The sequence below is a fragment of the Ammospiza nelsoni genome, chromosome 8 (assembly GCF_027579445.1).
Source record: "Ammospiza nelsoni isolate bAmmNel1 chromosome 8, bAmmNel1.pri, whole genome shotgun sequence".
Lineage (NCBI taxonomy): Eukaryota > Metazoa > Chordata > Aves > Passeriformes > Passerellidae > Ammospiza > Ammospiza nelsoni.
Genome location: NC_080640.1, coordinates 38,360,572 through 38,383,426, shown reverse-complemented (window position 1 = coordinate 38,383,426; position 22,855 = coordinate 38,360,572). Strand labels below are relative to the sequence as shown.

The following is a 22,855-nucleotide window of genomic DNA, read 5'->3' as shown; positions in this document are numbered from 1 at the left end:
AATACCTCTTGGTTGGATACTCTAGCTAATCCTGAAAACCAACCATTCTTGCTTCAAGTCCCTAAATAATTACAAACCTTAATTTCATTAAGCAGAAATGACAGAAAGCCAATTTACATCAGCTCACTTGGAAGTTACTCTTTAAACAGTTGTTTAGCTTCTGTATTTAGATGGAAAATTCCAGGTTTCTCCACAGTCTCTCATGTAAGCTATTCAAAACTGTACTTTAAATGCTACATTTTAGTGTTTTGTTAAATATGTTCTTCATCTTCACTGATATTATACAGTTCATGTGGTTGAAGCAATGTCAAAATCTAGACAGTCAGAACATTGTGCCCTGGAAAGAATATATATATATAGATTTTAAGATAGTATTATGGATATGAAGTAAGGAGTTATAAAAAGTAAAAAGAAAACTAATTAAGGCAGAAAGTTATGCAGAACTGTAATTAAGGCAGGAATCCAATTTTTCTTATGCTATTCAGATTTTATTTACATTACATTTCCTTTAAAAATAATTTAAAATCACAGTGGATAGTGCTGCTCCTTTATCTGATTGCAACATTTAAGAGTTCTTCAGTCCCCTGTAACCTTAAGCTACACTTAAAAGAAAACCAGGACTGCTTTTCAAATCAAATATCAGCACCATGAGGGGCTAAGGAACCCTATGTAGGCACAGTACCTCACAGCAGTGCCCAGAAAATCCCACCACTATGAACCACACAGTTAACTCAGAGATGGTTCTGTGCTCATGCCAACAAAGGCCATGGACTTCTGACAAAACTCAGGAAAATCAATGCAAAATAGATGTATGATTAATTATAACCATAGAGATGGAACTGTCACAAACCCCCAGACAAAACAAGGCAGCTCCATTTGGAGCTCAGTGGTCACCTTGGAACTGATAAAACACAGCCCCAGGAATCCACAGCACATCCTGGATGTTCTGAGGGGCATCACAACCTCTCACAGAAACGTGTAAAAACATGTCCAGCACCTGTGCAGCCAAGGCAATATTATATACAGAAAGATTCCTTATTTAATGTACTAATATTTAATTCCAGTGGCCACAGATGGTTAGCTGCTCTGGATCCTGGTGATGTTCTGTGAGTGGTTCCCAGACCCAGGGGGTCACTGAGCCCTTTCTCAGGGACCCACAGAAGCTGAACAGGTCCCACCATTCTGTCACTGGCAGGGGTAGATGCATCACACGGGTCTCTGTCACTGTGACAGAAAATAATTTAAGGGTCCACCATGAAAGAGTAAAACCCCACAACTCTATACCTGCACAAAAGCTGAATTTCAATTGCCTTAACTTCAGAAAGAAGTAGAATTGTTGGTCTTTCTTAAGCAAAAGTACATCTAACATCTCTACCAACCCACAAGATTCCCAACCATGTAAAATTTTTATTAAAAATTATTTAATCAGATAATGAGGAGGCTGCAGACATAAAATCAAAGAGATGAAAACTAACTCCCCATCAAGTGCACATTTTCAACACAACACCACATTTTGTATTCCATTCATCATTACAGGGGTTGTTCACTACATTGAAGAATCTAATAACTCAGGTCTGGCAATTTGGGAGTAATAAGAGGCATAGGGAAGGAAAAGGCTTCATCCACAATTAGCAGACATGAGAAGATCTGATACAGAATCCACTGACAGCACTCAGTACAAAAATGCCACCACATTCCTCCCAACTAGCCTGTTCCTCAGTAAAATACTTTATCTGATCAAAAGCACTGCTGTGCTCAGAAATACTCAGGATATTCCATGATCTGGTAGTGCTGCACAGGTGCAGTGCTGTGTCCCTACAGAACTCCAGTGATCCCAGCAGCAAAGGTAGGCTTGCCTAAAAATAATAAAAATCTTCATACTTCGTATTTTCCTAACATTACTAGAAGCTGCCCACATGCAATGAGGAAGGAAAAACCCCAGATGAATCATATCACTGGCATGAGTCAGTTATTTCATATTCTATTTTTCCACACGAAGGCAAAATATTGTCATTAAATCAGCTGTTATTGTTTTAATTAAACCCTGCCTTTCCAGCACTGTGCTGCTTTATCTCCTGTTACTGAACGGCAGAGGATACTACAAGACACGTTTCTTTTCCTCACAAAGAGAAAAGGCCCCTGGATAGTCTGTTGGCATGAGCAGTTAGTATTTCCAGCACAGAGAGAAGTGCAGACACACTAGCGGGGACAGAGCTCATTTGGTTCTTCCCCTCTGCCTAGGAACAATCAGTCCCCAATCCTCAACCTGCATGTGAAAACCCCAGTGAGAAGCACAGGCAAGGATATCGCAGCCCCGAACAACAGTGACAGCACTCCCAGGAGGTGAGCACAGATCTGATCTGTTTCTGAGCCTCTCACACAAATGCAATGAAAGCTGAGGAATAAAGCAGATCAATAGCAGTCATCTCCTCTCTCATTAAGGAAAGCTCTACTCTGCCAGCAGACACAGCCACTCACAAATCATGCTCAAGCTCAGGCTCTGAGCTAGTTTGAGCCATTGGGACAGGAACCACAGAGCTGCTGTGGCCGTGACTGTTCTACTGAAACTTCAACCAAATTCTATCTCATATATACACACACAAGAATTCCTCCGTGAGCTAATGCTTCAGCACACACCTACAGCCACTTACAGCAACGTTTGACATTCTGAAGTTGGATTTACTATTAGAACTTCTCCTTTAACACGTGATGCCCCCGAGGTAATGCAGAATTCACCGACTCCCAATCAAAATGCAATGTTTAAGTTAACCCAAAGATAATCCCATATGTGAGCAGCAAGCAGGCCATTGATTTGTGTGTCTCTTTTCAGACCTCCACAGGTGATAACAACACACACTCCACTAAAGGACACCACCATGATCAATTACTCTCATAAATGAGAAATAACAGATGATGCCCTGTCCAACTACTGATAAAATGCCTCTAGAAGCAAGTCTTGATGAGTTACACAACTGTGCCAAAGCCCCCAGCCTGCCCTCCCTGTCAGATTCTGCTCAGGTCCCATGTGAACGCAGTGCCCAACGGCCCAAACAATAACTGCACCCCCTGCTTGTGCCAAAACTGGGGTGACCCAAAAGACAGCTCTGCCAGGGTCACCACATCCACCAGAACAAAAGGATGAGCGGGTGAGAAGCACCTGCCAGCTGCAGTGCCACGGGTAAGCCTGGATCCTGCTGCAGGGTCTGCAGCCACACAGCCAGCCCCATGTGTCCCTCCAAGCTGGGACAGAGCTGGCAGCTCCTCAGAGAGCCAAAAGCACAATACGAGTGCTGTTCCAGAAAAACTGTTTGGAGAAGACCCCAAATGTATTTAATCTAACATTCAAACAAGGTGTTTGGCTCATGGTCCAACAGTCAGGTATCACTGCCTCACCAAGAGACAAGAAAGCACCACCCAGCTGAGCAGCAATTTACTCTTCTGGCATTTATTCCTGCTGTCGTCCCTGGTACATGCAGAGATTCCTGCAGAAATTCAGCAGAATCAAGGACTTGCACTGGACAGGCCCAACATACAGGGACAAGGAGACAGGACATGGATAGGACAGGCACCAGGGAGGGGCAGCTGCTTCTGCCAAGTGCTGTGCAGGAAGCCATGCACTGCTTAGAACAGACAGATGTAAGGGGGTGCTGTGGAAGCTGTAGGTCACCTCCTGAATACAGCTACATTTTCTTCTTGGATTTCTTTTAAATTAAAGGCGGATACAGTGATACAACTAAGAACAAACTTCTGTTTCTGCCCCCATGACATGTCTGATACTGCAGTAACGCAGACAGCAGCTGCATGCTGTGGGTTGCTGCCCAAGGCTGCAGCCTGAGCAGGGTGTCCAGGCAGGCTCCCAAACCAGAGAACAGCAGAGCAGGGGCCAAGCTGAAGCTGGGGAATGTTCCCATCCATCTCACCGCAGGAATGAAGCAGGTACCAGCACACTGAAGGAGTCTCTCAGGGTACCACACCCCTGCAGTGCCCCAGCTAAGGCACATTTTCTATAAATCTAAATGCACAGAAACAGATTGAAGCCCTTTGTTAATGTAACACAGCCTGATGTACAAGGGGCTTTGCTCTGCAAGGGAGCAGTGTTCACAGATGGCACTGAGGGACGGCACAGGACTGGGCAAAACCATGTAGACAAGTTTTACCACAGAAGCCGGTTTAGACAGAAACTCAGAGAACAAGAGGTTCTGCAAATCTGGGGAAAGGAACCTGACCTGGGGCACGACATTCAGGCTTTCCTGGAGGTATCCCACTCACTTCCAGCTTCCTTGAGTATCAACCCACCCACTCACCAACCTGAGCATCACAGCAAGGAGCGTTTCACACTGGATCCCAGTACAGCTGCAAAGTCTGCTCCAGCTGCTGTTGCTTTTACATCCATATTTCTAGCCACAACAGCAAAGAACATTCTCCAAGCTGCAGCCTAGCTCCCAGTTTTGTCTCCATTTAATCTACATTTATATTCTCCTTGCCATGTTCTTGAAACACCAGCCAACCTCCCCACCAGAAAAGCTCCTCATTGTCTCTTTCCAGGAGGAATTAGCACATTATGGCCCCAAAGTCTTTATACCTTTGTTCTCTTCCTTTTCTCTCCTACACCACTACCAGAGCAGAGCCCTCCCACCCACCCTGTGCAACAGCTTCAGTGAGACCGCTCAGATCTACAGTATCAGACCCCAAAGGATACACTTACTACAAAATTAAAAACTGCAGGATACTAATTCTGACTGCAAAGGCTTCAAATGGTGGCTCCCATTGAAATGTATTTGTTGAATGACTACCTGGAAAGGGGCTCTCTCAGCCACAAACTCAAATTGTTGTTTCCATCAACTCCTGTATCTATCTTGTAAAAGCTACAAACAGGAGCAAGGAAAAACAGGGTGAAGGAGACCCCATTCTTCTACACAGGCATCCAAAGTTGATTTGTTAAGAAAGAAAAAGCCCCAAACATTACAGCACTTTTACTGCCACAGAAGCAAATATAAACAAGCAGCTTGTCTGGTCATTTTTGTTTTCCTTGGGTTTTGGGTTTGGTTTGGTTTGTTTTTTACTGGTGTTTTGAATTACTCAATCATTTGTCATCAACATTGAAACCAAGCACTCAAAGAGACCCTGGCAACTCTGGAAAATATAGCACTCAATTAGGCCAGCAAAGAAAAATGATACAATCTGCAACAATATGTATCCCTAAGAGAACTTTGCCCCAGTGTGCTTTAGCTCAAAAGCAGAGATGAAAGAAACGCGGTCTCTGAATTTGCCCACCCTAGCTGATGTCTCCTGTGGTTCACTCATTTATGAAACCACCGGCACAGGGTTCAGGAAGAGCTGCCTGGCCCTTCCTGCAAATGGAGAATCACCAAGTGCTCAAAGAGGGGCTCAGGGAGCAAATCACAGCCATGGGCAGCCCCCTCAGCAACAATGTGACAGAGCAGCCAATTAACACCTAGAAAACAGCTAATCGTTCAGAGCCTGACAGACGAATCTGGCAGGCCAGCCATTTCACTACAGCTAGAGGGAAGCTCTGTGCTAGCCAGAGGCTGGGACTGCATGTACAAAAGGCAGGTTTGCACCTTGGAAAGCAGGGGGACATTAACATGGGCAATACAGCTGCACAGTAACTACAGAAACTCCTGCACAGCCTTATGGCTGAAAGGGCTACTGAGATCCTTGGGTGCATAAATCACAATATCATTAGGAAAAGAGTGCTTACTTTCAGTCCTGCACTTGGCACTTTTGCACCTGCTGGCAGAATAAAGCATCCTGCTCTGGCATCCCCAATTCAGGCAAGGCATTGATATGCTGGAGAGGGCTCCCAGGAGCACAGGAATGACAAAGGACTGAAACATCTTGAAGTGAAAGCCTCAAGTTCACTCTCTACTCACTCTCTCCAATTTAGCAAAGAGAAAGAAAATTGAAAAGCCACAAACTCCTGCTCAGTCTATGTGGAAAAGAATGCTGATAACAGAGGGCTCCTTGTTCTAGCATACAAAAGTTTAACGAGACTCAATGACTTTAAGTTAAGGCTGGAGAAGTCTGCCCTTGAACTATGGTGCACTTTTTTGCAACAAGACAGAGAGAGTAAAGCATTTTTTAAAGCATCTTGTTAGATGTTTGGATACACTTTTCATCCATGGGCATTTTCAAATTCAAGTTCTTTCAGCTATCTTTTTAAAAAAGTTATGTTTAAGCCAAACAAAAGGATACAGTCTTACAACCTCCCAGCACAAGAACAAGTGTTCATAGTGGTCTTTCCTGGGTTTACCACATGTGAACCAAACTGAGGCAATTTCTCTTCAGGTTCAGGGCAGTGAAGATCCAAACTGCTGAACTAACAACATAACTTTCCACAGTTCCTGTAATCTAAGCAGAAGATATTCAGCTCTTTAATTCAGGACCATGGTCTGTGCCCCACCACCTGTTGTACAAGCAATCCCATTATTTACAAGTTACTACATGTTGGTAGCAGCTCTCAGACCAGAACTGCTAAGGACACACAACACCATTCCAGCCTGGTTTTAAAGCTGATGAGGGGCCACAAGATAAAAAGGAGTAACATACTCTTTAGAAATAGAAAACTCAGTGACAGGAGCAGCTTAACTCAGATTAAAAAAATAAAAAAAAAGAAATAGTCATGCTGACCTCTTAAGGCACCAGGCTATGAGGAAGGCCTATTCAGGATTTTTCATCTATGTTTTGCTTACTCTCATGAGGAAAAAAAGCCTAAAAAAAGGCAAATTGTGTTTCCTTTTCTGCCTGAGAGCTTGCTCACCTATGGTTTAAGTAAAGCTGAAGGCAGAATCTGCACTGTAACTTCCACTTGCTCTTCACAGGAGCAGCAGCTTTCACTGCAGGCTGGAACAGCAGCACTGCAGGCTCAGACAGGATCGTCTGCCACGAAAGTGAATGTTCTGCATTTACAAACACACAGCAGTCTGCCCTCTTATTCACAACAAACCCCTTCTCTCAGGAAAATTAAATGTACAGCCCCATTTTACTATAGGGCACTGCTTAAACTATAATGCAATACAGACAGCACCAACAAAACACTGAGAAAGGAATTCAGTCAAGACACAAACCACTCAATTGTAAGTCAGCTCCAAAAACCCCTCATATTCTAGAAGGCTTAATATTAAAGTTGTTAGGACAACAAGGACAGCCTTATTGTCTATAGCCTATAAATGAATTTTACAGAAATGAATGAAAAGGGATTATTGTTAGTTGATTAAATGCTGCCTTCCTTTTTCTTCATGTCACTTAAGTTTCATACATTAAACATTTAAAAAGAAAGCATGAATTCTTCTTACCTCCCCAGTGAAATCCTATAATTAAGAATTTATTTTAGTACAAATCAGATCTCTCGGTCTCTAGAAAAGCAAGCTTCCTACTAATGCCAGTGTGCTGTCATAGAATCAGCTAAATTAACTTTCCCATAATCAGTAACACTAAACAAAACTCTTGGTATAACATGGCAGAAAGAAAAAAACAAACCACAAATGTTGAGTCTGCTGCCACTCAGGTGAGTTTAGGGCTCCTCAATGCTTTTCTCCCACATCAGTTGCTAAAAGCAATAAACAAACTTGCTTGGCAATGTGGTATCAGATCCCAACCAGGGAGCAGCCATTTCCAAAGGATTTTTTAGGTGTTACTGTCAATAAAGGTATGGCCAGCAGCACTCTGAGAACTGATCACTGGCATTGGCAGAGCCAGCTCAGTTATTTCAGTGTCTGCACCACACACAGCAAGGACAAGAATGGAATAAAGCTCATTATGCAGTACTGAATGCACACAATGCCAACAAAGCAACACAGCTGGAAGAGAAACCTGTGTTTATTTTGTAATTCCTGATAAAGAACATCTAAACAATGTATCAATCAACACACCTACACAACTGACCTTCATCTCCACATGCACGCTTTCCTCCCTTTCCAAAAGCAATGCTACTTCCACTGGATGTTTTATGACACTTTTGACCACAAACACATTTTCTAGTTTTTCAAAGCTCCACTTCTAAATACAATGAAGTACTTAGAAGGAAGGCCCTACACTAAAAGAGACCATGAGAGTCAAGATCTACAAATAAATCCTGATTCAAAACACGCCAAGCCCTCCAAAAGCACTGTGATCGTGAGGTCCAGCCTGGCCTCAGCCAACACCTCCCTGCCCTGAGGAGGGGCACTGTGCTCACAGCTGCTCTGCTCCAGCAGTGAAGGAGTTAAACCAGAACCCCTGCTCCTCCCTGCCCCCTCTCCAGGGCAGGTATCCTCTCTTCCCTCAATGTTTTGGGGAGCTGTGGGGCAGACAGCAGCACAGGGACATGGAGAGGGAGCTGCACAGAATCAGGGAGCCCTAGAGGAATGGGGGCAAAGGCAGCACAGCATCTCTGCACACCAGGAAAGAATTCCCAAGGGACAGGCTCCCACTCCACCAGAAACTGGGAAAATCAAGGATTAGAAAATAGAGTAAGACTAATAATTTACAGATCACTTACAAAGGCTTTCTTTGTTAGGGCTCTATTCAAAACCATCCACATCCATGAGTGGTGCTGGCTGAACTGCACAAACAACATGCAAGTGCTTCACATGTCCATGAGTGCATTCATGTGCAAGGGCTGGAAAGCTGAGGGGCAAATGCCCTGTGCTAAACCACAACCACAACCGTGCCTGCTCACATCAAGGGGCTGCATGAGGTTACCAAATGCAAAAAATATTAAAGATTTAATCCCATTCTGACAGGTGTACATTCAGCTCAATAAAGGTGAAAAAGAGAACATTTCTTTCAAAAAATGTTGAAAAAAATCCAAGTAACAGCTAAGTTAATTATCTTATTTTTAAAAATACAAGTGAACTGGTTTGCGTAGGATGCTTTGATACCAAAAGTAAGGTCTACCTATCAAAAAACAGGAGCAAAAAGACAGGGAGTAAGAAACAAGAAGAAACTTTCAATCCATACTCAATGCAATTTCAATTGGGATTTATTGAAGGAATATGCTCCAAGGTGATAAAGTCTATTAAAAGAAAACACCACAACAAATATGAGAAGTCCTTTCTGGACAGCATCCTTTCCAATTTGTATTATACCATTCTTCCTTCTTTCCCTGTAAAATTCCACTGCAGTGCAACTCCATCCATTGACTTGCTCATATCTCAGTTCAAAAGGGAAAAAAGTAATAAAATTTAATTTCATCCAGCTAAAAATTTTGGCAGATATTATACACTAAAAATAAACACCATAATTCAGAATAAATGTTCCACATCAGTTCAATCCTTGCTCACTCCAAGCATCATCATGAAATTTAGCACTTGTATTCCTAAACCTTGTTAACACATGTATGACCTTGATCAAAAAAGTGTATTTTTAGTTTCTTTAAGCTGCAAAACTAAAACTGCATCATAAAAAGAGCAACAGCAGGTCTGCCAAGCCAACTTAATGTTTTCAAGTTGCTTTTTTACAAGACTATGCTTTGCACATCTGGAAAAGAAAAATTAAGAGGGTGCTCCATCAGCTATTTGCAGCCTTGATGGAAATAAAACTTTGATGTTCCTGGAACGGTGTTTATAAACAGCCCAAAGTTGTGGATACTGAGTCACGTGTGGCTTTGGCCTGCCCTCAGCTGAGGGGATGCTGCAGAGGGTGAGCAGGCACCGTGGGCACTGCTGGCACCGTGGGCACTGCTGGCACCGTGGGCACTGCTGCAGTGTTGATGCACAAACGCAGCTCAGGCTGTGCAGGCAGCCACAGCGTCACCCAGCACTGCACACCTCACTCGGGGTTTCTCCCAGGCTCTTCCCTGAGTTTCCCCTCCCTTTCTTTCTCCTTCCTTTTGTTTTGTTGCTGTTTTGGGTTTCTTCAGTCTCCACGAGGGCCACAAAGCCCGGCAGGCACGCAAAGGCAGCCCTGGCTCCCCAGAACGCCGGGAGTTTAACGCACGGACTGTGTCTCACCAAGCGATCCTCTGGGGGCTCGGAGCTCTCCTCACCTTCCTCTCTGCTCCTGCACGTGCTCCTGCAGATTTCCCTGGCACCACAACACAGGTGCAACTGCCCCGTTCTTCTGAGCTCTGTGCTGATAATGACCTTGGAAGTGACTGCAAGCATTTCCCAGTCCTTAGGAAGAGGTGCACTGCACTGCCCAGACTCAGCCACCACACCACTAAGTGGCTAAAAGGGATGATGTTAAGTGAAGCAGGATGTAAAATGTGACTTTGGAAATGCAGGCAAATTAATTTTTAAGTATGAATCCCTTCTATATAGGTTTTCCATTAGCAGGAATAAAACTAAAGAAGTGTCTGCTCAACTGGGAAAAGAACACAATATAAACCCTAAGGAAAACTAAGTATATTCCTTCCCTTGTATCCATTACTGGGAGCTTACAAAGCTTCCTTTCATTAATGAGCACTTGCCTGCTAGAAGTGATGAATATTTCAGATGCTCTTTCAAAATAAACATGGAGAACCTAATACAGTATTTATGGCACAGATGAATTTCCCAAACAAGCTGCCCAATAACCAGAAAGGAGAATTAAGACATGAGTATAGAAAGCTATAAATAGTACACAAAAGGCACAGTGTAATAGTGTGCATCACTTTTAGTCCTGTTTGTATCTGTCCAACCTATTTGCACCTGGAAAGCACTGCTGCTTTTCCCCTGTACAGAATTTGGGAATGGCCTGGTCCGCAGCAGCACAGTTAGAAGAACATGAACCCTCTAAGGAAAGAAATGTGCATCTATCAAAACTTAGGAGAGTTAGGAAAAAACCCAGAGCTCCATGTATTATTGGAAGAAAGTATGACAAATCCTCCTTTAAGGAGCCTAAGAATATTATTTGAAGAAAATACAAATTAAAAAGGACACATCCTGTTTGAATTTTGAAAATGTCAGTGGTCAGATGCCCTCAGCCACAACCAATCATAAAATCAAACACTGAAGTCATAATTCAACAGACAGGACAACACCACTTTTCATGGTCTTTACGTGGTGTCCCAGCAACAGCAGAAACCAGCTTAGAGCCAGGTAACACAATGCCACACTTCTAAAATGCCCTAGGAAAGAAGTGTGCAAAGCATGCAGCTTTTTGGAAGTTTGCTGCAGTGGAACTCAGGTGCCCAGCCTCCCTTCTCCCATCCAAAACCAAAGGCAGCCCCAGTGCAGCATTCCAGGAGATGCCTCCAGAGCTACTGTGCCCTCCTGGGTGGGTGCAACGAGACAAACTCTTAGAAAATACACCCCAGCACCACAAAACAAATACAAATACCAGAAAACACAAAGCCAGTACCTAAAACCAAAGAGGAACTATCACAGAATCAGTTCAGCAAAGAAAAAGTCAAACATAAACCAGCCCAGGCCCAACGACTGACATGGATATTACACACACAGAACCAGACAAGCCTTTCCATTCAAGAGTCATGGTGGAAAAAAACTCTTCAGAGGCTTTTTGGAAAGGACAGGAATGACAGACTCCTATTACATAGCAACCTGCTGGGCCACCACATCACAAACAGTGGCAAAAGGCACTCCAGAGGAAAATCTCAAGACCAACCATGAGCCACGAGTGCAGACAGACACCCATCTGTCTGCGACCAAAAGCCCACATTTTCCACTCTTCACACCAATTACACATCATAAACTGACTGCTTTACAAACACTCCTTATTTTGCATGCTACTGTCAACAGCACAAAAGACAGAATGAGCAAACTCTTCAAGTTTTAGCTACACCCATGTGGTATATTACAAAGAGCAGCAGTATTAAAATGAATAATTAAAATCATACCCAGAACAACAAAAATGCAAATATTTCAATGGCTTATTTGAATGCACAACAAGCCCGCTAACATTTGCCAGCGTTGTAAAACCACTGTTTGCACAACTACTCCACATGAAAAGACAGACACCCTTCAGGTTGGACAAGTTATCTGCTCCTTACTTAATCTTAACTTTGGTTTGTCTTACCAAACTTTCTGTAACTGTAACAATGACAACACAACTGTTAAGAAATTGGGATGATTTCAAGTAAAATGATACTGCAGACCAGTCAGCATTTGTAAATACTATATCCAACAATTTCTGAAATGTTAGTGTACTGAAACAATACTAAACTATCTTATTACATTTAGCTAGAATAGTTCAACAACATAAGTTTAACAACATACTTTTTGTTTGAATTTTCACTAGCTTCATCTTACCCATACCATCCATCTTACTTGTCCCAGTCACCCTCCAACATGTTAGTTTGCAACACAGAATTAATGACTTACTTCTATTCAAAACAGTCTAAAGATTAACTGAGAGAAGCAATATCAATGTACTACCTGTTACTCAAAAAAAACAAACCCAAACAACCCAAAACATTAGCCATGAGTGCAGCAAGTCTGTATTTTGGTTTGAAAACTAAGATATTTGCATTTGCAAGACCAATCTTTTGTTATCATGAAAGATAGCCATTTTAAAAGTGTGGAAGGAATATGTTACCACTGAAACTGAAGGCTGTTGTAAGTTTACAGGATTTTCAGTTTCAGTTGAGGTATTCTAAAGCTTAAAGAAAGGGAGAATATCAAAACTTCAGTAAAGTAACTAACTGTAAAAATTCCACTTTTGTTAACTTGGCTCGCAGTTTAACGTTGACTTCCCCCATGAAATTTCAGCTGCCATAAAACCTGTATGCTAAAAACATTTAACTGTTACGTTTGAAAGTATAAAACTAGGAGCAGAAGAAATTAAAGGGAACGTTCAATGCAGGGAAAAGCAAACTTTTGGTCTGCAGACTTGTGCAGGGAGGTTCAAACATGTCTACAACATGCTGGAGAGAAAGAGGAAAGAAAGGATATGTTCTGTGCTTTTAAAATTAGCTAATCTGCTTAATAGCTGTAAAGCGCCGCTACCCAGCCTTTAACCCTTTGCCTTCCTGGGCCGTATGACAAGAAAATGCTGCTCAAAACGGGAGGGGATAAACATCAAAGCAATCATCGGTTACCTTTAAAACTCTTTGCTTCCTCCTCTGAGGCCTTTTGTTTTCTGTTAGGACCTAAAAAAACATCAAATTGCAGAATATAAGTTGTGGTCACAAAGGCAGGCGGACACCTCCGATTTTTATTATGGAACAGCGATATTTCTGCAGTACCCCGAGTGCTTTACACGCGGCCCTCGCACGGGCCGGCGGCGGCTCCCGGCGGCCAGTCCGCCGCCCCCGCGGCGCCCCTCACATGGCGGGCGCCCCGCGTTCCCCCTCACGGCGGCGGCGCCCCTGCCCCGCCATCTTTGCTTCCTGCCGCAGCGGCGGCCGCGCGCGGCCCCGCGGGAGCGCGCAGCGCCGCGCAGCGCCCCCCGGCGGCCGCACAGCCGCCCGCCCGAACAAAGGGGCTCCGCAAAGGCCGCCCGCAAAGGCCGGCACGGACCCGCCGCGCCCCGGGCACGGCCCCGGCGGTGCGGGCCGCCCCTCGCGGGCATCGGGGCCGGGGTCGGTGGGCTCGGCTGGGGCCGCGAGGAGAACGGGGTCAGCCGAGGACACGGGCCCCGCGCACCCGCACGCGTGCGCACTCGGGGCGGCGCAGCCCCGACCCTCCCCTGAGCGGCAGCGGGCGTGAGGCACCGGGCACCGCAGCCCCGAGGCTCTCCTGAGCGGCACGGGGCGTGAGGCACCGGGCACCACAGCCCCGACCCTCCCCTGAGGGGCACCGGGCACCACAGCCCCGACCCTCTCCTGAGCGGCACCGGGCGTGAGGCACCGAGCACCACAGCCCCGGCCCTCTCCTGAGGGGCACCGGGCACCACAGCCCCGGCCCTCTCCTGAGCGGCACCGGGCGTGAGGCACCGAGCACCACAGCCCCGACCCTCTCCTGAGGGGCACCGGGCCTCTCCAGAGCGGCAGCGGGCGTGAGGCACCGAGCACCACAGCCCCGAGGCTCTCCTGAGCGGCACCGAGCACCACAGCCCCGACCCTCTCCTGAGGGGCACCGGGCACCACAGCCCCGACCCTCTCCTGAGCGGCACCGGGCGTGAGGCACCGAGCACCACAGCCCCGGCCCTCTCCTGAGGGGCACCGGGCACCACAGCCCCGACCCTCTCCTGAGCGGCACCGGGCCTCTCCAGAGCGGCAGCGGGCGTGAGGCACCGAGCACCACAGCCCCGAGGCTCTCCTGAGCGGCACCGAGCACCACAGCCCCGGCCCTCTCCTGAGCGGCACCGGGCGTGAGGCACCGGGTACCACAGCCCCGACCCTCTCCAGAGCGGCACCGAGCACCACAGCCCCGGCCCTCTCCTGAGCGGCACCGGGCGTGAGGCACCGGGCACCACAGCCCCGGCCCTCTCCTGAGGGGCACCGGGCACCACAGCCCCGACCCTCTCCTGAGCGGCACCGGGCACCACAGCCCCGGCCCTCTCCAGAGCGGCACCGAGCACCACAGCCCCGGCCCTCTCCTGAGCGGCACCGGGCGTGCAGCACCGGGCACCGGCGGCCGGATCGCCCTGCCAAGAGCGAAATCGCCGCTGCCCGGTGGAGTTCGCAGCACAGGCCCTGCCTGCACCTGCTCTCCCCAGCCGAGGGGCCGCGGCTGCAGCAGCCCCTCAAAGTCCCAGCCCGGGGCCGGGAGCCCAGCGCCCACCGCAGCCCGGCTCCAACAGACTCCTCCGGCTTCACCTGCTCCTACAGCAGTGTGAAAAACGCGAATTTTATGATTGGCTTTTGGCAAATATTCAAATGAATATTATATGTGTTGTGTTAGAAAGTAATGCTGTATTAATTCACTTAAGTAGCGTGTTAAATATAGTTTTGGGTTATAAAAAAACGTTAAAATAGAAACTATGCCACGTAGGATACTTTTTTTAAAGAAAGGACTTGCAGCGAGATAGCAGCCACAGGACACCTGAATCTTTCAGAAAAAAACAATTTATTGCCCTCTTATTGAAGAACCGAACTTCTTCCCGCCTCGAAGGTGCTGTTAGGATTCGGAGGAAAAAGCTGACAGTGCCCAGACAGAATCCTGTGTCTGAATGGAATTTATGCATCATGGATGAGGTGTATGAATATGCAACAGGCTGTTGTTTTTAAGGGTTAATCCTCTGTTTACGGGGGTTGTGCTGCCCAGAAAAAGGTACCCGGCTGTCCATAACTCTTTGTCTCTACTGTCTCATATTGTCCTAATTCAATTTGTCCAAATTATTATTCCTCTAATTGTATTACTATTTTTATAACCATTTTATTACTATTAAACTTTTAAAATTTTAAAACCAAGTGATTGGCGTTTTTCACAAGCACCCAACAGAACAAATTACTGCACACGGACTGCCATGGAACTGGCCACCAAATACAATTGTTTTCCCCACAACTCCACCTGCTGCACACATCGGAGGGATCACAGCGAGCCCTCATTCCCTAACCAGGGACAACAAACCAACCACAGCAGATCTCACACTGCAGGCACCCAAGCACTCCCTGAATTCCCAACAACTGACATCCAAACCAGAATGTCGGCCATGGATTTATGCACTAAAGATAAAAACCAGTAAGAACACCTTCTCGTCAGCTACAAACTGCAATCTGTTTTCTTACCTAATGCTACACCGTAATGTAATTATTGTCCACTTATTGGTCCAAATCAATTAAACAGCAGAAATGCTCACACAACTCATTCCCCAGTGTAGCAATTAAACCAGAGAAAGCTGTCACCCAATTTTTGTTGTCTGATGCTACCTTGTATCTAAGTTCTTCATTAGTTGCATCAGAACGATGCATTAAATAGGATTTAGGGTAAGGCAAAATTAAAATACTGATGTGTATTCTTGCCCCCAAATTACCCACATCTGCAAGGGTCGTTTTTGCACATTAAGAATGAGAGAGGGCAAATCACACACACTTAGTGATCTGATTCTTCTTGGTAGTTTTGGCTACTCGGATGCTTTTCAATACAGGGTGAAAAGGAACGGTATTTTGTTTGCTCAGAAACCCAAGACCCCATATTGTGATTGAGTTCCTGGACAGCAGTTTCAGGTTTCCTTGTAACCTCATGTTAGAGGTCCTCAGACACAAGGAAGGAAAGAAATCTCTTCAAATAATTTCCCCTTAAAGGTTTGAGAACCTGCACAGAAAATAAGGAGCAGTGAAGAGACAATTTTTGTGAAATACAGCCTCTGAAAATAACTGGAGCACACACTAATCCTGCTCACTGTAATTCAGCTGCATTATGGTCCCCACCCAGGAGCACAGACACGGCACAGGGCTGGCAGCTGTGATTGTTTTACACTCCCACACAACGAGTGTCAGTGTAAAACACAGGGGAACTGCACGGCTCCAGCTCCCTGCATCCGTGAGCAGGGAGGGCTGCATGCAGCTCTGCTCATCACACCTTCCCAAACTCCTCTGGCTCTGTGCTACCCCTTACAAAACCCTCAACTATCCTACTCAGCTGTGCTTTTATGTGCACTCCTTTTAAAATTCAACTGGCTTAAATATTTCTGGAGTCTATTGTAAAATAAATACCACAAAGTCTAAATTTCTTGATTATAGCTGGGCCTGGCTAGAACACAAGAATTCCATTTTGCTTTTTTTTTTTTTTTCTTTCAGATTTCAGCACTTGATTTTGTTCCAAAGCAGAGCAAAACTTTCAAAATTCAAGAAGAGACAGAAAAAACGTGGGAGACCAAAGTTCAAGCCCCTGGTCTGCATCAGGCAAAAATCCCTTACCACCAACATGTTCTAATAATTCTCATGCCCTTTTTAAGTTTTAAACAGAAATTTCATTTCTCAAGCCTCGAGAAACTTCCCCAAAAATAGTTGCATTAAGACAGATAGTAGCTGTGAAAGGTTCCTGTTCATTCAGCATTTTCCATTCAAGGAATGGCTGCTGGAAAGCTCCCAAGCAACTTGAATTGCAGCATCCTTTCTCAATATGTCTGGGTTTTCCAGCAGCGTGTTAAACACCCACAGACAAGCAGGCCCTTATTGTTATTTAATATTTCATGTTACTCAGATTACAGCAATTAAATAAGATGTCTCAAGACACCTTGGGCAACCTAAGTGAACCAACACTCAGTGACCTCATTTTTTTGGCCAGTTTGTTGACTACAGGTCCCCAGAAATCCAGCTATTTAGTTCTAACAGGAATTAAAACTCTCCCCAGCAGATAATTTCAACCCAAGAGGGCTCCCTGCCTAGGCAGGACCCTCAAACATGGGCACCTTGCCTCGATAAGCCCTGCAAAATGATGCCTCAGGTTTTAGCTTTTATATTTTTCACATTCTGTGCTGCTTTAGTGTAGTGGAACAAAATAGCTGTAAAAAGCCCTCAGTAACTGCAATGCTGTTTCAGAAAACAGCAGTCTTTAAAGATAAGACAAAAATGTGGCAGCATCATAATCCTGTGTGGGTAAGCATCTCAAACTCTTCACTGTGAAGTATTCCTGCATTATTCATTCTGAGAGGGACAGTAACCCAAGATAAAGCCTTTTTTCTCTTCTTATGAAAGCTTCCTTACATTTTATTTACTGGGCTGCCCTTTCAAAAAATTCAATAAGCAAGAAAATGTTTTTCCCTTATATATTTCAGGATTCTTCTTTAGCAGCTCCAAACCAAACAGGCACAGTGGGAATTCCTCAGGAAGAGGGGCATTACATGCAATGATATTGCTCCACACAGGGGCTGGGAACTAGAGCCCACCATGCCTCATATCCAGACTTTCATGATCCCTGCAAAACCCATTACACTCAGGAAGGTACAATATCACCTAATGTTTATATGGCTGCTATTGTTAAATGGTATTTTTAAATCAAATACAGTTTTCAAATCTTTATCTGGATGATGTGTGAATTAATGAAAATAACAGTAACCTAACTATTGCCAGCTCCAAACATGCAGCTGATACTCTCCAAGGGCTAAGTGCTGGTGCACACGTGGGCATGGGCGCTGGAAAATGCACTTCAGTTCACATTCATGGCTTACACCAGCCAGGCCTTACTCCCTGCAACTGGAAATTCACCTCAGATCTTAAAGAAAACCAACACTTTTCCTTTCCTAAGCAGCAGGTATGGACTGCTTGCTGCTTAGGAAAGAAAAAGTGTTGGTTTTCTTTTCCACAGTGGCTATGAAGCCATTTGTTGCACACAGCTCTCACTGACTTCACCGGGACTTTTGCATTTTTTAGTTAGAATGGGGAGAGATAATTCCTTTAAGGCAAAACAACAACATTTCAGCTATGCTCCTGCTCTATCCCCCCACACCCTCCTCCCAGTGAATCACCTCCAAAAAATGCTTACATTCCACCAACGTGAGAGAAAGAAGCATGACTCTTCTGAACAAGGAACACACTGAAGCCAATCTCATTTCATTATTTATGTTCACTTTCCATACCATGGACAGAGACCTCCAGTTTTGGGTTTTCCTCAGCTGCTTTCTATTTGAAACACATTGCTGCCACAGGAGTCCCAGTACTACCAGCCTGGGAAAACAATGGAATTCCCTGCAATCTTATCTAAAGGACAGCTGCTAAACTGAGTGATAGCATTCCCCATCCCCCAACACCTTGAAAGAGCTGATACAACACTGTAGAAATACTTTCTCATTTCCTCAGAGCAGTTTCTAGAGACTAAAAATGAACCAAGGCCTCTTTCTAGGAATATCTGAAAAGACACCAGGTTTCATTCAAATACAATTTTGTAAGAAAATACCTGACATGTTCTTAAATGTCAGGAATACTTCATTTCCTCCATGCAGCACCCTGAGATTTCATACAAAATTTAACAAGAAATGAAGAAGGCTTCTGGTGCAGCTCTGAATGTATCATACAGAATGCGGCCACTCAGATGAAATAAAAGCAGCCAAAGGAAATAATAAAAACAAGGAATCTCTCATAAAGAAAGTAAAAGGAGTGCCCAGAGAGGACAAAGGTGAAGAGGCAAAGCTGATCTGCAAGGAGGTGGTCAGGCTGAGCAACAAGAAAAGCAGTATGTTCAGCCTGGAAAACAAAGGTTGACAGAAAAGCTGGAGTGCTTCCTTTCACTGACCCTGCCAAAACCCTTTCTAAAACATGGCTTTTAGATCCCTTCCTACCTCAGCTCCACAAACCCTCTCCCATGAACTTCTCTTCAATCCCACTGACTAAATACACAGAAGGACAATGTCACTACTCTCTTGCTGTAAAAGGTCAGGATGAGTCTCTACCACCTTTATTGTATTAATTTCCATCTGAAGTCACATTACAGCTGTCCCTCTCCTCACTTACTTTTTAAGAGCATTAAGGAGCAGCTGATACAGAAAGAGGTTTGTGAATGAATTCTGAGCCAAACTGTTTAAGCCTACTTCCCTGAACATCACACCTTAAAAGACACTCCCCCCACAAAGGGGAATACACCATATCCCCTCACTGCTCCAGGACTCTGCTTTGTGCTTGCCTACCTGAGAACAGAATGGATTTCTCTGCCAAGCCTGGTGAGCACAGCACAGAGCAGGGCAAGCAGGAGCTCTCCTGAGGCCTCTGCAGCTGACAGGAATTCCTACCTGCTGTAAGAACACAGCATTTCCATGGAACTGCTCCTCTCAGAGCACAGCTGGTGTGCAGAGACTGCAACCTCAGTTTCCCACATCCCAAGGCAGATGGGATTTAACTACCAAGACAGCCTCTCCCCTCTGTGCTTCGGGTACTATCGGGTCCCATGAAGAGAACGCTCCCAGCAGGACCCAGCACTGCAGAGTCTCACTGCAGCTCAGAGGTCAGGGAATTCAGCTGGGATGTGGGGAATCTACCTTCAACTCCCTACTTACCTGATTTAAAGCCTGATCTTGAAACTGAAATCCCTCAGGAGGTCAGTGCTGTTATCACATGGGCATACAGACTGTCTTTTCCCCTCCTCTGTGTTCCAAAAGTTATCACCTGGGTTATAAAAGGCTGATGGGTCAGAAAAATGAGTAAGAAACACAGAAAAAGAAAGGATGTATGGGGAATGTTGTAAAGGAGAAAGGGAGAGAGGAAAGAGAAGTGAAATGAGAGAAACAGAAGAACAGACAATTAGAAAGGCAGAGAGATGTGAAAGGGGAAAATGCAGCTACAACTTGGTCCTGAAGTTTATAAATTGATTTCCACCAAATCTGTCATCACAAGCAAATTACTGTAACTGAACCAAAGAGCAGAAAACATGCCTTCCTTAGCTTTTAGCCTTCAGTATTTTGAAATACCAACACTCTCCCTTGTAATTCACCATCTCCTAAGACTACCCTCAGTCTCCCTCCTTCCCGCGTTCTGTGCCTAAATCTTCCTCATTTCTTTATGCACTCCAATTGATCCATTCTTGTGGCCAACATACCAACATCTGGAACACAGAGTTAAAGCCATATTTACCTTTGATTTGACACATTTATATAACAGGAACAAGACTGACTCCAGCTCACTCTAACCTACAGCTCTGTAGATGACAAGAGGAAGTTGCTGCACAACCTGCTAGCACCAACAGGAACCCTGACTCTCTGAAGCTGTCATGTGGCCAGCACTTCCCTTTGCACAATTTTAAGATGCACCTCAAGCCTCAGAAGAGTGACTTAATTTGCAACTCCTTTGCCTTACCTCAAAAGGCAGCGTGATTGGCGGCGGCGGCTTTTTCAGCTCCTCGCATTTTCTCTTTTTGCATATCCGGTGGCTGGTTTTGCGCTTCCTGCAGCAGCTGCACTCCTCGCAGTTGGTTTTGCGCAGACAGGGCTCGCACACCCCACACCGCCTCCGCTTCTTCTTCTCCAGCATAGGGAGCAGAGATGAGTATGGAAGAGGGCAATCACCAGCTGGATTTTTAGCAGAGTATGGCCCTGAGGCCTCAGCTGCTTCAGTGCTGTTGCCCACGTTGTTGTCCTGAACCAAATTCAAGCTTGCTCCGACACTTCCCAGCTGTGATGAATAATCATTATGCTGCAGTCTTGAGTCAGCTGGCAAATCTGCATTTATGGCTTTTGCTGAGGCAAGAGCAGAGATTTCCATGCTTGAAGGCAACTCTGAAACAAAACCTGCAGAGAATTGTCCAGAGCCTTCAGCAGAGATTTTATCAACTGTGCTTTTTCCTAAATCTGAAGATAAAGTGGGGACATACCCTGAATTCAAAATTAATGTCTCAGCATCAATACATTTAACAAGCTGTTCAATGTCCTCTACTTCAATGTTGTTTAAAGAGGTATTGGAGACTGGCTCACATACTCTAAATATGTTCTTTGCGTCAAATTCTGAATTCTCTTTTGTAAAGCTCAAATCTGAATTTGAATCAAGTTCTCTGTGAATGGGTACAAAATCCACAACCAGTTTCATGGGGTACTCTGCAAGTGAGCTCGCACCTTCAAAATGTAAAAGCAAATTGGATTCAGAGGCAGCTACAGAACTGGAATTTGAACCAATGTCTTTCTTCTCAGATTCCAAACCCCAGCCTGCCTTCAAGCAGGAATCTGCCCGTGACCTTGCATCTTCTAATAAATGTTCTTGTGAGTTAAACTCAGAGGTAACTAGGGATGCAGAATGCAAGTCTTGCTCTTGCCTAGGTAGCACCATGTCCAACCCCGCTCCAATGTGGAATTTGGCAAGTGTGACTGACTCTATCAGCACTGCAGAGCTGAGGCCTGAGGTATCAACAGAGCTGGAGTCAGGTTCTGTACTGTTGGGCACCACATTGAAGGGAGCCCCTGCAAGCACCTTTGAGTTTGATTCAGAGGCAATTCCAGAGTCAGAAGGAGAAGATGGAAGCACCAGGGCAGCACTTTCAACAAATGCTTCAGCCAAACTACCTGTATCAAGGTCACTGAGTATCTGCTCACAGGGCAGGTCTTCAAGCTTAGCTTTCAGCTCTGAAGCTTCTGTACCATCATCAGTTAGGTGAGTGTTTGGAATGGAGTCATCTGTTTCAGATATTTCTGCCTCCTGGTGCTGGCTGGCACATGGGATAACAGGCTCCTCCTCACCTGCAGCACACAGCCAGCCCTCCACAGGCAGAGCAGCTAACTCCTCTTGAGCTACACCTTCTTTCAAAGCTCTTTCACCTGTTTCAGCACTTTTCTCTTCTACCACTGCCAGGGCATCTTGTTCATGTTTTTCCCTTGTTTCCAGCCTTTTTTGTGCTGCAGCTTTCCTGGGCTTTGCAGTTATTGGAGTTTGGGCCAAGCTTCTGGAGAAGGGTCGGTTCCGGAGAGCCATGGTGAAGCCATTGATGCTGAAAGAATCCTGGCTGTGGAAGAGGATACTGTCAGCCTTCTCCAAACTCACCCAAGAGGCTCCAGACAAGGTCACATTGCTCCTGAGAAGTCTACCTGAAGAGCTCATGATTGGTTTCTTTTCTTGCTGTTTTTTCTTAACATCTTTTTCTTGCCCTGGCTTTTTACCTTTTCCAGAACTAACAGCTTTTGTGGAAGCCTTTGTGCTTTTCTTTCTCACTTGGCTAGATTTCTTTTTGCCCTGGTTAGTTTTCCTTTTGCCAAACTCTTCTTTTTTGGCTGATCTGGAAGGCCTGGCATGGTGAGCCATGTCTGTGGAGCAGGAGCAATGTCAAGAGGAGAGATGGAAAAAAATCATGAGCTCTTGAGAGACCTCTTCAGTAGGAAATTGCATACTCCCATTGCTGCCTTCTGTGCTCATACAATGCCAACTCTGAAACAGAAAAAGATACAAAACAGCATTAATAGACTTCTAATTAAAAAAAGGTGCACATATATTCAGCTCACCATTTTTGATATTAAAAAATACAGAAGTAGAATCAGAAATAGCAGTATTGGGTGTTATGTTCAACTAGCACAAATGCTTTTAAAATATTAGCATACTATAAAATAAAAAGATTGTCTAAAGACCTGTAACACAAATAAAAAAGCAAACTGAACTCAAATGATCAGGCAACACCACATA

At 45.1% G+C, this 22,855-nt stretch overlaps 1 protein-coding gene across 1 annotated transcript in view; it reads right to left on the bottom strand.

The window, feature by feature from the left end:
* TET1 (tet methylcytosine dioxygenase 1) overlaps positions 1 to 22,556 on the bottom strand; it is a 59,322-nt gene extending 36,766 nt beyond the window's left edge. Inside the window, exons 1-2 of the mRNA XM_059476977.1 lie at positions 20,552 to 22,556; positions 12,980 to 13,030 (exon numbers count right to left, since the gene is read on the bottom strand). Of these exons, the coding sequence (XP_059332960.1) occupies positions 12,980 to 13,030; positions 20,552 to 22,480 (1,980 nt within the window). The 5' untranslated portion in view covers positions 22,481 to 22,556. The remainder of the gene's footprint in view (positions 1 to 12,979; positions 13,031 to 20,551) is intronic.
* Between the last annotated feature and the right edge of the window lie 299 nt (positions 22,557 to 22,855).